At 42.7% G+C, this 16760-nt stretch overlaps 1 protein-coding gene and 1 long non-coding RNA gene across 2 annotated transcripts; both read left to right on the forward strand.

Annotated features, from left to right (window-relative positions):
* Positions 1 to 778: 778 nt before the first annotated feature.
* LOC139449413 (uncharacterized) lies at positions 779 to 2521 on the forward strand. The gene is made up of 3 exons (XR_011652172.1): positions 779 to 866; positions 1459 to 1526; positions 2391 to 2521. It is a non-coding gene; the product is annotated as an uncharacterized lncRNA (long non-coding RNA).
* Positions 2522 to 7140: 4619 nt separating this feature from the next.
* On the forward strand, positions 7141 to 12737 carry LOC139451115 (uncharacterized). Its single transcript, XM_071232914.1, has 6 exons — positions 7141 to 7243; positions 8475 to 8676; positions 9513 to 9606; positions 9734 to 9963; positions 10505 to 10637; positions 12606 to 12737. Exons 1-6 carry the CDS (start codon positions 7141 to 7143, stop codon positions 12735 to 12737), a joined length of 894 nt encoding a protein of 297 aa, XP_071089015.1.
* The last annotated feature ends 4023 nt before the right edge of the window (positions 12738 to 16760 follow it).

The following is a 16760-nucleotide window of genomic DNA, read 5'->3' on the forward strand; positions in this document are numbered from 1 at the left end:
ACAGAACACTGGCCACAGCTACTGGAGGCTCTGTATACTTCACAAACAAGGACGGCATCGTCACAGTTGTTGACATAATAAAGGTAAAAGTCCCTGTTGAAATATATCTAACTGTCTTATATGCGCAGCTAGCAGCTTTATCAATCAGACAAGAAATTAACAGCACGGTAGAGGATGATGTTGGGTACGAAATTACTACGAATATATGGAATAAAAATAAATATAAATATATAAATACAAATATAAGCGACAAAACTCTTTCCATAATCATAAGAAATATCGGCTAAAGGCAATGTACATTGTACACTTCCGACAATATCATAAACATGTGCCCTATCCCATATGTGCAACCTTTCACACACACACGCAAAGGCAATTAAATTGTTTAGGAAGTCTAGCATGTCACGAATTGTTTTCAACAATAAAACTGAGACATTTGGCGAAATAACTACTTTTACGTCTACTGACAAGTGATCGGGTAGCCTAGTTGTTAAAGCGTTTGCTCGTCATGCCGAAGACCTTGTTTCGATTCCCGACATTGGTACAATGTGTGAAGCCCATTTCTGGTGTCCCCCCGCCGTGATATTGCTGGAATATTGCTAAAAGCGACGTTAACCATACTCACTCACTCACCCACTGATACAAATCTAGCGGTCGTCAAGTGGAGGGGAATTTCGACCTTGTTCCAGCAGTTCAGCTTTTTTTCCAGGAATCGCTAACGCCTTCAGTCACTATCGCCAAATCATCAATATCAGCATCTGACGTGAATGTCACATTTCCTGTGGATCAGACCATTCTACAAGCAACAATTCAGATTGTAACTTTGGACAGAAATACGCCCGTGTATATACTGTATACACCCGACAGTAAGTATAACTTACTCACCCTGTTCACGTCTAGTCCACACGTCGGTCATAATTTGGTCAAATCCAGTACAGACTCTGCTCGCCAGCATGTATGGACTCCATGACGTCAAACAGACCTCTGCAAAGTGGGAAGCAGTAGGAAGCATAATTATATTTTTCATGAATAATCGGGGTAAATGTATAAAATCCCAGACATCCAGCACCCCACCCCACCAAACTCCGAATATCTAATGGCTGTTACTTTGATTTTTTCATTTTAAGTCACGCACTTTGGCATGATATTTTTATAAGCTTAATTTGAAATTGGTACCGTATAGCACTACTTTCAGATTGGCTAATGTCGACTTCTTGTCATTCATTGGTCGGTCAAATTTCCTGAAAGGTCGTTCTGACTTGACCTGTATAGGGGTTAAAAACGACTTTTTTGTGGTAGCAAGATCTGAAAAACTGTGGCATTAACACATGATGGTTAATGTGTTCAAACGTAGATAGTGATAGTGTGGATGAGTGATGCAGTCCTCTCAGTATCAGAATACAAGCACACATCAACGAGAACTAGAACTGGTCCATTTATTGTCCTATGTGATTTCAGACACTGAGGCGACTTCAAACGTAATTGTGTCTGACCTTGGAGATGGAATACAGTTGGTCAAGATTCAAGTGAGCAATATGATAAATATTCTTGACCATTGCTAAAAGTGACGTCACACCGAGCTTCACTCACTCACTCACTTTGTGCGCCTCACCATTAAACAGAAGAAAAACTTCATGAACTTTTTACTTCATTAGCTCAATAGAATAAGAAGTACACCCTTTGTCTCATAAATCCATTAAATATATTTCATGCACCACAATATCAATACCTAACTTATTCTATCAACCATAATGCGTGAGTGAGTTAAGATTGAAGGTCATATCGGCAATATTTGATGCAGAAATAAGTTTTACATCTATAATATATTAAACAATATATTCATGTCATACATATAACATATATATGGACAAGTGAATGAACTGGACCCTCACAGGCTTGTAATACATTAAAAGTAACAATGTGTGACAATAACACAACGGTTCAAAATCCAATTTTGGCGATAAATCACCAGGTAGCAACAAAGTCAGTCCATTTCATTAGATCCTTTGGGACTAACGGTATGTGTCCTACCTGCACGATACCCAAGCAGGATTTGCACTAAGCCATCAGTTGCAGGGGTTTGTAGGCGAATTTAGCCCAAAGTTTAGATATACAATTAAAACAATGATAGAGGGTCTAAGCATATGTACCGGGCGATTTACATGTTTCTTCCAGGATCAGTATAACACGCCAAGGACATACAGTAATAGGACAGAGAGCCAGTGAAACACAGGGGTACAAAGGGCCAATTTGAACGTTTCAAAAACTTCTTGGCAACCTTTGTGATATTAGTTGCAGTCATAAGATATCAAACGAAAACTGTAAATGTAAATCAACCTTTTCATGTGCATTCTGGGAAAGGTAAACTTTCATTCGACTAACTTTATCAGAACCCAACCCCCGGGATGTGGAGACTAGCCCGCCAGGGTTCCAACTCCTGGGAGGTGGAGGTGAAAGGTCAGAGTACCCTGGACATATCAACAACCTTTGTGAAGCTGGACCCCAACACTGGCTTTGAGTATGAGATGACTGTGAAGCCTATTGCAGGTTGGTATATCTCCTCATCACAGTGAGTGAGTGAGTGAGTTGGGTTTAACGCCGCTTTTAACAGTATTCCAGTTATATCACGGCGGGTCAGCTTAATGTGGGAGGAAAGCCCGAAGTGATGCAGGTCTCAGACGTTTACCACTTCGGTGAAACCCATGAGCAGGGGTATGGTGCTGACAAACCTAGAAACATAATCAGGGCGAACCGGGATTCGAACCCACAATCATAGGTTTCTGGCGTGCCCAAGGGACGCAACTCTGCACAGCGAATCGCGGCGCCGTAGACGACTGGGCCACCCGTGCCCCCTCTCATCACAGTGAACAGCCTGTATCTCCAAGTAGCAGAGTAGGCAGCCACTTTGGGGTAAATACTTAGTGGTCACTGCGTTCTGAAGATACAAGCATCAATGACTTTATAAAATCAACAGACTAATCGTGAAATGATAAAACGGTTGGTTTTACCCTTTCCGTTGCCCGTCTCTTAAATTTGACCTTCTCCGAAACGATTGAATGAACGATGGTACCTCCTTGTATCCATGCCCCCAACGGTTGTTTGTATTCGTGCCCCTACATATGTTTGTACTCATGCCCCTACAGCTGTTTGTACTCATGCCCCTACAGCTGTTTGTATTCATGCCCATACAACTGTTTGTATTCATGCCCCTACAGCTGTTTGTACTCATGGCCCCTACAACTGTTTGTATTCATGCCCCTACAGCTGTTTGTATACATGGCCCCTACAGTTGTTTGTATTCATGCCCCTACAACTGTTTGTATTCATGCCCCTACAGCTGTTTGTATACATGGCCCCTACAGTTGTTTGTAATCATGCCCATACAACTGTTTGTATTCATGCCCCTACAACTGTTTGTATTCATGCCCCTACAACTGTTTGTATTCATGCCCCTACAGCTGTTTGTATTCATGCCCTACAGCTGTTTGTATTCATGCCCCTACAGCTGTTTGTATTCATGCCCCTACAGCTGTTTGTATTCATGCCCCTACAGCTGTTTGTATTCATGCCCCTACAACTGTTTGTATTCATGCCCCTACAACTGTTTGTATTCATGCCCCTACAGCTGTTTGTATTCATGCCTCTACAGCTGTTTGTATTCATGCCCCTACAGCTGTTTGTATTCATGCCCCTACAGCTGTTTGTATTCATGCCCCTACAGCTGTTTGTAATCATGCCCATACAACTGTTTGTACCATTGCCCCTATAACTGTTTGTATCTATTCCCCTATAGCTGTTCGTATCTATTTCCCTTTAGCTCTTTGTATCTTGGCCCCTATAGATGTTTGTATCTATGCCCCTAAAGCTATTTGTACCCATGCCCCGAACAGCTGTTTGTATCTATGCCCCTACATCTGTTTGTTTCTATACCCCCAAAAGATGTTGTATCTATGCCCATACAGCTGTTTGTACCAATGCCCCTATAACTGTTTGTATCTATTCCCCTATAGCTGTACGTATCTTTTCCCCTTTAGCTCTTTGTATCTATGCCCCTATAGATGTTTGTATCTATGCCCCTATAGATGTTTGTATTTATGCCCCTAGAGCTGTTTGTATCTATGCCCCAACAGCTGTTTGTATCTATTACCCTGCAGCTGTTTGTATCTATTACCCTACAGCTGTTTGTATCTATTACCCTACAGCTGTTTGTATCTATTACCCTACATAGTACAGCTGTTTGTATCTATGCCCCAACAGCTGTTTGTATCTATTACCCTACAGCTGTTTGTATCTATTACCCTACAGCTGTTTGTATCTATTACCCTACAGCTGTTTGTATCTATTACCCTACAGCTGTTTGTATCTATGCCCCAACAGCTGTTTGTATCTATTACCCTACAGCTTTTTGTATCTATTACCCTACAGCTGTTTGTATCTATTACCCTACAGCTGTTTGTATTTATGCCCCTACAGCTGTTTGTATCTATGCCCCTACAGCTGTTTGTATCTATGCCTCTACAGCTGTTTGCATCTATGCCTCTACGGCTGTTTGTACCCATGCCCATAAAAGCTGTGTGTATTTATGCCCCTAGAGCTGTTTGTATCTATGCCCCAACAGCTGTTTGTACTCATGGCCCCTACACTCCATACGCCCATGACCGCCTCCGTGGTCTTATGGTAGAGCGTCCGCCCGGAGAGCGGAAGGTGTGGGGTTCGATCCCCGGCCGCGTCATACCAAAAGACGTTAAAAGATGATACTTGTTGTTACCTTGTCTGGCGCACGGCATTAAGGGGCTAAAACAAGGACTGGTCGGCCCGGAGACAGTATACTGTGTCTGAGTGGGGTATTCATGTTGAACTGCGGCATGGTATGCTAGCACTATAAATCGGGATCAGTCCGGACTAGTACAAGCAGCAACACACATACACGTGCATGGTCACGTTGCTATATAAGTGCAATAATCTTGGAGGCGGCGTTAAACCTCATTTCACCTCACCTCACCGTATGCCCATACCACCCTTCACTCCATATACCCATACCACCCTTCACTCCATATACCCATGTCCCCTACACTCCATATACCCATACCACCCTTCACTCCATATACCCATGTCCCCCTACACTTCATATACCCATTACCCTACACTCCATACACCCATACCACCCTTCAGTCCATATACCCATACCACCCTTCAGTCCATATACCCATGTCCCCCTACACTTCATATACCCATTACCCTACACTCCATATACCCATACCTCCCTTCACTCCATATACCCATGTCCCCTACACTTCATATACCCATACCACCCTTCACTCCATATACCCATGTCCCCCTACACTCCATATACCCATACCACCCTACATTCCATACACCAATACCTCCCTTCACTCCATATACCCATGTCCCCTACACTTCATATACCCATACCACCCTTCACTCCATATACCCATGTCCCCCTACACTTCATATACCCATGTCCCCTACAACCAATACAACCATACCACCCTTCACTGTATGCAAATTGCATGTCCCATCAAATACTTAATGAAAGCCGCAAATCTTCCAGTTAAATGATAAAGATACGGCCATGTATCATCAATAAATTTCACATTGTATATTCAGTGATTCAATGCTGTTATATATTCAGTGATTCAATGCTGTTGTATAATCTGTGATTCAATGCTGTTATATATTCAGTGATTCAATGCTGTTGTATAATCTGTGATTCAATGCTGTTATATATTCAGTGATTCAATGCTGTTGTATATTCAGTGATTCAATGCTGTTGTATATTCAGTGATTCAATGCTGTTGGAACAAAGTACAAGAGTGAAGCTGGCAGCAGGCATGTGTGTGTCGTTAGGTTGTCTTCCTGTTTCATTTAGATGTAGCTTCAACTACATTGTATCAGTATTCTGAACTGAAGGCTGTTTCTATTCACAGGTGAAAATGCCACGGTCATTGTACGCATTCCTTCGTCAGAGAACATTGAAACCGTAGACAACCTTATCTTAACTGATCCCCAGGGAGCTGAGCTCGCAAGACATGGCGGGATGACACAGGTGGCGTCACGGGCTGATTCACTTGTCTACAGGATCACGTTCCCACTACCCGCGGAGGTAAAACCTAGATCAGCTAAACTAGATCATTACGTACAGCGGAATGCGGCGCCTTAGACGACTGAGACCCCCCCCCCCCCCCCCCCCCTTTAGACACAGTCGCTTTCAGTTGGGGGTAATGAAACACGGTACACGCCTCAAGAATAGTGTTTTATTTCAGTCTACTTTATCAGACAATTTCACATATTACATTTCCAACAATTCATGATTGCAATCATTATAATGCACTAACTATGAAACGTGTCATATACTACCAAAACGATGACTGTAGTAATGTAATGAAACTTTACCTACATCATCAGGTTAAGGTGTCTATATATGTGTTAATCTCTAAGGGACCATCGGGCACGCTTCATAATTATTTCTAATGCAATACCCAATCAATTGCAATGATGTTCCCCAAAGTCGTCAGACAGGAAGTTCTAATATCACTGGGTTGTTATGCGTCCAGCCGTATCGCATAAGGCAAGGGGTGCCATGTACAAGCCGTCTGATAACTAACCGAGCTTCTTGAATCTTCTCTGAAAGAGAATCAAAACAACAAAACCCTTTCCATAGCAACAGCAAAGATGGATTTAAGCAGAGACGATTGTAAGATTCCGAACAGATATCATGACCATGTGTTTATGAATCTCTGGCAAATAGTGATGATACGAGGCATCCGCGAATAGGTGAGCACCAGTCACAAACACATGCACAGGCAAAGTAAGGAACTGCACTGGGCATAATGTTTGTCACTGATCAAATCTGAAAATGTCCTCCACGCGTCTACCATAAAACCCTTTAATAGCTTTACACACGTGTATTTAAAATATTTTCAGTGACATCATCTTTCACCTAAATAATATTGCTTTATTAAAAGTATTTCATAACTTCTGGAAGGATTTATGTTCTGTCAAAATGTCATCGCACTATTGTTGGTATGCAGTGGGCGTGTGTATTCGGGAAAAAGCGGCAATGCTTCATTAGTTCAAAAAATCAGTATTGTTGCTTTTTACTTGACAAAGGAGTTCCAAATGGCAACTGAAGGCACTGACAGGGCGGGAAACAAATTTCTGCGTCTACGGCCAAAAGCAATTGTGCCTGTCACCATCGACCTGAAACTGCTTCCACTCAAGGGTAAGGGTAAACGGAAGATATCGACGGTATGTTGCCAAATTATGATGGCAATCTTTTAACCATAACCTCGGGTCGTTGTTATATGACGATACAAATTGTCTGGTAGGAGATATCGGCTTGTGCAATGACAGTTGCTTTATGTGAGGTGAAATTGGGTTTAACGTCGCGTCCAAGATTATTGCACATATATAGCAACGTACATGCTCGTGTGTGTGTGTGTGTGTGTGTGTGGCTGCTTGTACTAGTCCGGACTGATGCCGATTTATAGTGCTAGCTCACTGAGATACCATGCCGCAGTGTAACATGAATACCCCACTCAGTCACAGTATACTGACTCCAAGCCGACCAGTCCTTGTTTTAGCCCCTTAATGCCGAGCGCCAGACAGGGTAACAACAAGTACCATCTTTTAACGTCTTTTGGTATGACGCGGCCGGGGATCGAACCCCACACCTTCCGCTCTCCGGGCGGGCGCTCTACCACAAGACCACGGAGGCGGCCCCAGTTGCTTTATGAAATACTTCAGCACATTGTTTACACACGTGGTTACTTCAGGCATGCATGTATCAAGTGACATTGGACATTACGGAGGCAGGGGCAGGGGCAGGGGCAGGGGCAGGGGCAGGACCCCTTGGGTGTTTGTTGTTTAACGCCGCACTCAGCAATACTCCGGCTATATGACGGCTGTCTGTAAATTATCAAGTCTGGACCAGACAATCCAGTGATTGACATCAGGAGCATCGATCCAGGAAATTGGTATACGATGACATGCAGCAACAAAGTCAACGTGTCTGACCACCCAATCCCGTTAGTCGCCTTTTACGGCAAGCATGGATTGCAGGGACCTATTCTACCCCGGATCTTGGCACATGGCAGTGTGGTGCGTGTCTGCGCGACTTTCGTGTTTGTCACGCTGCGGGTTGGTGAACGTATTTCCAGAAGCGTTACAATAACACATTTGACTCTCAGTATGAAAACTACAGCTACAGTTAATTACGGTTATAACGAACTCAAAGAGACTACCAATTCTAGTTCGTTATAACCGTAATTCGTTATATGCATATATACAGCATAACTATAGCATATAGTCGGGACTAAAAAGTTAGTTCGTTATATCCGTTAGTTCGTTATAAGCATGTTCGTTATAACCGTAGTTTACTGTATGTTATTTTACAACAAATGGCTGCGTGCTAACACTGGCTGTGACTGTCGTTATCCCTCGTCTTATTACAGGTAGTCTTTACATCAACGAGCAGTTGGCAGTACCATTCCTCGTAACCAACAAGGGTGCAAATGTGTCCACAGTAACTGTCACAGTCAGAGACGATCAGAACTTTGTAAAGACGACCACGTCTCTGGAGTACATGCTGCAGCCTGGTCAGAACACATTGGGGCAGTTTTCACTGCACGCTGGCTCGACCGTGGGTGTGACCAGGTACCCGCCTCCCTCATCACGTGACATCATCAAATCGAGAACATGCCCCTGCACAACTACTTGTAAGATGCAACTGAAATGTATCGATGGCCTGACTGTTGATAGCGTGTCATCGATACTTAATAAGTTTGTTTGTTGTTTAACGCCGCACTCAGCAATATTCCAGCTATTTGACGGCGGTCTGTTAATAATCGAGTCTGGACCAGACAATCCGATCCCGTTAGTCGCCTCTTACGACAAGCATGGACAACATTGATGCCCTAATAGTGAGTGAGTATGGTTTTACGCCGCTTTTAGCAATATTCCAGCAATATCACGGCGGGGGACACCAGAAATGGGCTTCACACATTTTACCCATGTCGGGAATCGAACCCGGGTCTTCGGCGTGACGAGCGAACGCTTTAACCACTTGGCTACCCAACCGCCCCTGATGCCCTAATATGAACTGCTGGTTTGACAACTGGAATATTGCTGACTGCAGTGTAAAACAACAAAAGAGATCAATACAACATGCTTGCCCTATGTCACAACGGCCTTTTTTTAATTGTACCTTTCCCTGTAGCACTGTACACCGCCTTTGGTGTAGCAAAGTATCAGTAGGTGACATTCAAAGGTTTGGTTTTCATAGACCTAAGCCAAGTTCTGTTATCTGTGTTAGGACGGAAGTAATTTACATTTCTCTGTAGATTTAGGTTTTTTCAATATTAATATGAAATGAAAATCATCTTGTTCAACTTGAAGTATTTACGCACTTCGAGAACAAAGATGACGTTTGTTTTTGTTTTCTTTTAACATGATATTATGAATTATATTACAACTGTTTAAATGTTCACCAGCACTGTGACAGTTTCTGCGTCTGCATCTGCCGCAGCTGACGTCGACTTCCAGTATGACACCGTGATCGTCACGACAGAAGAGCGTGTTGTCAGGGTAAGTGGGCTTAACAGAACTAGTTTATCAGTGTAAGCACCAACGTAGAGAAATGAGCTATATGTGTCGGAATACTTGTCCGAAGAAAGCTGTTTTGCCTGTCTAAAGGGTAAACGTTTATTTTCAGAAAGAAGATAACACCATCCCTGTCTGCAACATCACCGCGGTGACAGGTAGTTGTGACGTCACAATGCTTGACCCCTGTATGTGTAGCCAGTACAATTGGTCAGGGATTGCTGAGATTCAAGACGATGGGTTCGGACTCTACCTAGTGACCGCTTCTGTCAACACAACTGGAACGTTCCGACACGACCCGTTCAGTGTGGGTTACAATGGCACCATATCTGCTACAATCACGTAAGCATGACAACAATTCAATAATTGCCAATCTGTTGCATGTGGGACAATAGAATCCATTTTTCAAGATATTTCACAAGAAGACAGAGCTTTTTAACTGATTGTCGTAAATGACGACTATACTTGTCGTAAGAGGCGACTAACGGGATCGGGTGGTCAGGCTCGCTGACTTGGTTGATGCATGTCATCGATTTCAATTGCGTGGATCGATGCTCATGATGTCGATCACTGGATTGGCCGGTCCAGACTCCATTATTTACAGACCGCCGTCATATAGCTGGAATATTGCTGAGTGCGGCGTTAAACAACAAACAGACAAACAGACAAAAAAAAGCATGGCACAAAAACACCAGCTGTCAATAATTGCATGTCTTAAATGTCTGTCAGCATGGTGGAGGTTGAGATCATATCAAAGCAAAATACTTCGAAAGTATATTTCATACCGACTGGGTTGACAAAATATTATCAATTAATTTTTGGACTGAGTAATAATTGTCCAGGAACAATAACGTAGCACTTTGTGTAATATATCTCTCGACAGGAGTGATTGCTGTCATCCCCTCGCCTACATCACCGTTGTGGACCTCGCCAGCAACACCGGCCAGTGTGTGTTTTATCTCGCCCCAAGACTCACCAACTATGTCCATTCATTCAAGCCAACTACTCAGTGTCAAGTAGGTCAACGTTATTTCAGAAATCTTTATCATATAATAGGCAGTACTAATGTAAGCGATGCGATAAACCGATCCGATCAACTTGGTGTCACGATCGGATAGATATACAAACAATATACAAGAACTACTTGTGAATCCCAAAAATCGATGCGATGTCTCCTTGTAGACAGTGTATTCCGATGTGCGGTAGCATATGTAGGTAAATAATTTGGCACTATAAGATAAATGAGGTGGTTCACTCCAACTTTGTATTCTTATGCGGTTTGATAAGAGTGAGTGAGTGAGTTGGGTTTAAAACCGCTTTGAACAGTATTCCAGTTTTCATCCCTTCGTGTCAGCTTAATGTGGGAGGAAAGCCCGAAGTGATGCAGGTCTCAGACGTTTACCACTTTGGTGAAACCCACGAGGAAAGGTATGGTGCTGACAAACCTAGAAACGTAATCGGCGTGAACCGGAATTCGAACACAGGACTACCGGCGTACCCACGGCACGCAACTCTGCAGAGCGAATCGTGGCGGCTTAGACGACTGAGTCAGCCGTGCCCGCGATTTCCTGAGATACTTCTTTGAGTAAAATTACATCTTTATCATGGATTATTTTATTATGAAATATTAAAATTAAAAATTATGAAAATTAAGTATCACAATCGCGAGTTTTTGTATAATAGATACCATATATTTGGAATATATAACGTATGATGCATCACAGAAACACGCTCGGCTATTAAGCTTTATTTATCTGGGGTTGATTTGTTAATTCTTTGTATCATGCTCTTTTTCCAAATACTAAAATGTAATTAGGAATAAAATCTCTTAAATATCTTCTTCTTTAAACACACCAGGGGCGGTCAGGTAACTTAGTGGTTAAAGCGTTCGCTCGTCACTTCGGAGATCCGAGTTCGATTCCCGACATGGGTACAATGTGTTATGACGTGGGAACGAAATTGGTTGGGACCGGATGTTGTGCTCCCTCATCCGGTTGCGTTATTGTTCTGCCAATAATTGGTCTCAAACCAGGAATTGTCCGAGCTAATGTGTTAATGTAGCAGTTGGTATCAATTCCGTAGATGCACCAACCGAATATGGTTGTCTTGTTGACGTTGATGACCTGATCGGGGGAAGTCATGGGTGTTGCTCTGCTCTCAAGGACGTTTCCAAAGAAGTGATATTGTGTTTCGATGAACGTTAAAATGTCTACCAACTTCGTTCCTGTTTGCAAGCTTACCCGCGGCGATGAGATGTTGATTTTCAGCAAGCCGTTTGCATTGCGTAAGCGATATTTAGGGTGAAACAAAAATGTTTTTTGAACACCTGGAGTCAAGACAATCATTGTGCGCTTTTCAAATACAAAAACACGGGTATGAGTAGCATTATCCCTATAAACACCCATCCTTCAAATTGTTTGCAATGCATTAACATTCATGTGCGAATTGTGAAGAGAGGTTTTCATGAATATGTATTGAATGATGCATTATTTAATATCAGAATCTGTTTTGTATTGAACTTTATATGAAGCACTGTCACTTTTTTCTGCTAGCATAGTTTCCCTGGAACATTGTGTTCGTTGTTTTGTAGTTACTGAACAGCAATATTCCAGTGATATGACGGCGGCCACTAACATATCTGGGCCAAATAATCCAGCGACTGATACTATGAGCAACGACCCGCGTCGTCTTGATAGACATGCAATCAACCAAGACATCTTGTCCGACTAGCCGGTCCGTGACGTTGCCTCGTGCGGCCCATGGGTTGCAGTGACCTGGGTCCCGTTTCACAAAGCGATCGAGTTACGATCTGAGCGCTATGTGAAACGGGACACTCTTCTGACTCGGATCTCATGGGATGTATGTTATTGTTCCCCAGTCACATCCTTTTCAATTTGTTAATTTTCCTTTTTTAATATATTCCAATTCTCTTCCAATCGTGTCTGTGCCCTGTTTCACAGCCTGCTTCACAGCCTGCTTCACAGACCTCCAGCGACTGGTCCACGGATCGTGTGATCATGGCCATTGCTGCCCAAGATGCTGGTCTCCTCGTCATCGTGATTCTCATCGCCATCTGCGTTGTCTGTGTCAGAGGCCGGAATAAGGATGTCCAGTAATGGCTGGTTGGACTATATGAGTGGTGCGGGTGCATGTCTGTCATCTCCCACTTTATCTATCATTATCAAGACCAGCTTTCGTGTGAGGATCATCCCATCCAGGGTGTAGTCTCCGTAAGCATTGCAGCATTACAAGTAGGGTCTAACTCGACGAGCATGACTTGGATTACACACTCCAGTAATCATAGTTTTGAAAGATGTTTATGCTATTTTGTAAAATCGTTATAAATGATTGTGTTAAGTTTCAAAGCATAACTCAAAATGGGTTCAATTTTTATAATGAATCTTTGTTTACACATCACACAAGAGTCGAACGTATGCCCTTTGCAATATAAGGACATATGTGTTGAAATGAGTGTAGGGTTCCCTTCCAGAGCCATAAGGTGTTCAGTATTACTGTGAAACTTGGCTTAAAATCAGACAATGTCTGAACTGGTGCCTTTGGATAAATTTGCACTTCGTTCAAAAGTAGGTAGGATTCACTTCAGGGTCAAAGCTCATAAACGGTTCAATATCTTTCAAACAACTTTGTACATCAAACACAGCTGAACAGTTGGTTTCGTTTCTTATTCGGGAATTTTCAGCTTCTACGTTTCTATGCCTGACGTTTCAACTGAAGGTTTGTGTATAGTGCCAAACCTTTACATATTTCAGGTTTCAGTCTCTCAGAAATTTAAGATCAATTACTTTATATCCTCACATTGTGGAATTTGGCTTAGCTGAGTAGCTTTTGGTTTACTGTCGTGTATAAGGGAGATTTACACAGATACCAAACTATAATGCATTTCCCAAATTGAAACAATATGTTATCCCAGAAATCTGAAGGTGAAAGAACTTAGGGTGAAACCAGCGGATGGAACACAATCAACAAATGTATTACAAATTTCACTAAGCTTGCAAATCAATACAAATTGATGCACAACACTTACAATGTCAGTACACAAAAGAGTGGAAATACAATATCCAATGGCAGTCTGTATCATGATGGCAGTGGTCAGTATCAAATACAAAAAGACAGTGGTCGTAGCCTAAAGCAAAAGACAGTGACAATAGTATATTCATCCAGCGGCAAAAGCGATTAAGTCCCGAGACGGACCAAGGCAGGGATTCCGGGGTGATAATCGATCCTCACACGAAGGTTGGCCCTGATGTGATGAAATACGTGAGCAATACGTAAACATTTTCTTGTCCCCTTATATAGTCGAACCTGCTACACAGTGTCCTCACCAATCTAACAAATTGCAGCATGTTCTATCCTCTACTCCACGGTATACCGGACGTTTACAGGCCACACTAGCATCTAGATACAGTAACTTCCTGACGGCTGCTTAAATTAAGTAGTACTACATTCCGGACGAGTAATCACTGTCCTAACACAATGCAATGAGAAACAATGTAACACAGTTATAATCGTTCTCCAACAATACAAATATACTGACCTATCACAATTTTGCCATACACCACACTAGTTCGCTTTCTATTACTGTTTTAACAACTTTACTTCCCACCAATTTATACGCATTCACGTGTGAAGGTCGGATGATTTCCCAACATATTTCAGCATCTTAATTACACAGATGGGTAGATGCTGCTACAATGTTATGTAGCGCTGCATCACTATGTTCCTGTATATATACTGAACAACAAAAGTTCCTGTGACATTGAATAAGATTTAATGCCAAGTTATGTGTTTTACCAAATCTGAAACAATTTCGGTTTGCAACCGATAAAAGACTCCTGTAAGTGTTCAAATGGTTTAATTTGCCATACTGACTTTAGAAAAGGCGTGATTTCATAAAAACATGAACATGCCAAAAGGTCAATTTACAAATCAATAGCGGATGTGTCCATCTCTGGTTGTGATGCAAGCAACACATCTTCATCTCATGGAATGGACCAGGCGTAGCACAAAGTCCTGTGGGATATCTGTCCCTATCTGCTGGAGCATGTTTCGAAGTTCCTGGAGTGTCTGTGGAACACGTGGTTGACGTCGAAGGCGCCGATCCATCTCATCCCACATGTGCTCGATTTGTGAGAGATCAGGGGAGCGAGCCGGCCACGGGATGACATTCACGTTGTTTTGTTGAAGACATTCCTGAACAATTCGAGCATTACGAGGTCGGGCGTTGTCATGTTGAAGAAAGGTAATGCCTGGGCCATGGCGACGCAAAAACGGTTGAACAACAGGGCCTATAATCTCGTCGCGGTAGCGCTGTCCATTGAGACGGGTCCTCTGTCTTGCTGTAATCCCATCCCATACCATAACGCTGCCGCCCCCGAACCGATCTTCTTCCATGACACAATGATTGACGTAACGTACACTCGAATCCGTCCATCGCTGTGGTTGAGGTCAAAACGAGACTCATCAGTGAATAGAACTTGTCCCCATTGCTTGGGAGTCCACCGTAGACGCTGTCTGCACAACTGTAGACGTGCTTGACGGTGGTTTCCTGTCAAAATGGGACGACTGACGGGTCTTCTGGTGGCAATCCCTGCACATCTAAGGCGACGGTTTGTGAAGATATTTACAGAAAGCCAGGGATGCTTTTAGCAGTCACTGTTGCTGGCCGGAATTGATTTCGTAGGTGTGTTGTTCGAATCCAGTTGTCTTGTCGATTATTGGTTACGCGTGGCCTGCCATGGTCTCTGAACGCATTCGTCTGCTGTCAACGTTGCCATAAACACCAAATGGTGTTTCTGTGGATGTTAAATTGTCTTGCAACATCCCGTTGACTCGATCCTGCTTCAAGCATACCAATGGTGACTCGCAGACGCTCATTTCCGGACAGGCGTGGCATTTCGTAATGTTGAATAATTGCGTAATTTGGTTGTTTTTCTTAGTGGTTGTTGTCAGCACGATGCTAAACAATGCATATGGAATTCCGTCAACGCACATATTTTTATACCCATTCTTGGGTAATAAAAAGCATGGGGTTTGCATAAAAGTCAACTTTTGCGTGGAATGCATGCTTTTCTGTAGCAGTTTTTGTGACTTGATTCCATACATGTACTACAATATTGAAAATCAAACTTTACTTGTTTGAAAAATACCACTAAAATATTGGTGTCACAGGAACTTTTGTTGTTGAGTATATATATATATATATATTGTGTGTTGTTATCTATTGTTACACAATGGGTCATGTCTGGTAATACTTTGAACTGTATGACAATACTGATGTTCTGAGGCATATGTCTATATAACCATCAATGCGTGATTAACAAACCGTAACCTTAATAAAACAATTATGTATCCCTTTATACTGTTGTTATTTCTAATTGTTCTGTTATCTCACAATAATCTGAACAGATAAACAGATGTACATGCAGTGTGTACATGACTTCATGTTCAACAGAAACCAGACATTCAATCGTTATTATGCAAGCCGGTCACATTACCACCTCATCATACAGCTTGGTGAACAGAGGCATATTTGCAACAAGGTCTCAAGAGAAGACGCCCAATGTGTTACCTGATCTTCAGTGTTGGGCAGGACCGAAGCCCTAGAAACTCACAGGAATCAAGCTTGCTGAGCACGTCACCCTGACAGCTACCTTCCACAACCAAACTGACGGGTGGCCTGTACATGGGCTGTACTAGCCCTTGATTCCACTGGGCTACCCTACTGCCACCTTCCCCAGGCAACTGACTGTAAAAGTCCACTCTCCATTCTTGCCTGGAAATTCTGGGCTCAATCGTAGTGCCACCAGTGGCTGTTACGAGTTATGTCCCTTCTTTGTCCCTCCTATTGACCAATCAGATTCAACTTGTCATATCACATTTGCTTCAAACAAATGGCGGTGCCAAGTGAAGACGCCCTGATTGATAATCAAGATTTATTTTGTAACAAAGCAGGTCTTACTTCGCGAAGTGCATCAATATGAATTGATGTTATGTTGACAGTGCACAGTGCACATGCTTTAGAAGTACAGCACTTTACGAACTGGATGTTGATTTTGATTGGTCTATGCAAAGACTAGTTAGTCCAGCCAAAATATAACTCCATAATTCCAGCCTACTAC

This window comes from Haliotis cracherodii, unplaced genomic scaffold (assembly GCF_022045235.1).
Source record: "Haliotis cracherodii isolate W230 unplaced genomic scaffold, xgHalCrac1.p SCAF_8, whole genome shotgun sequence".
NCBI classification, from domain to species: Eukaryota; Metazoa; Mollusca; class Gastropoda; order Lepetellida; family Haliotidae; genus Haliotis; species Haliotis cracherodii.

Bases quoted from the DNA above. Each gene is read 5' to 3' on its own strand.
- LOC139451115 (XM_071232914.1), top strand. From the start codon at position 7,141: ATGGCAACTGAAGGCACTGACAGGGCGGGAAACAAATTTCTGCGTCTA. The intron at 8,677-9,512 runs GTACCCGCCTCC...AATGTTCACCAG, and splicing joins TCGACCGTGGGTGTGACCAG to CACTGTGACAGTTTCTGCGT. The intron at 9,964-10,504 runs GTAAGCATGACA...ATCTCTCGACAG, and splicing joins ACCATATCTGCTACAATCAC to GAGTGATTGCTGTCATCCCC.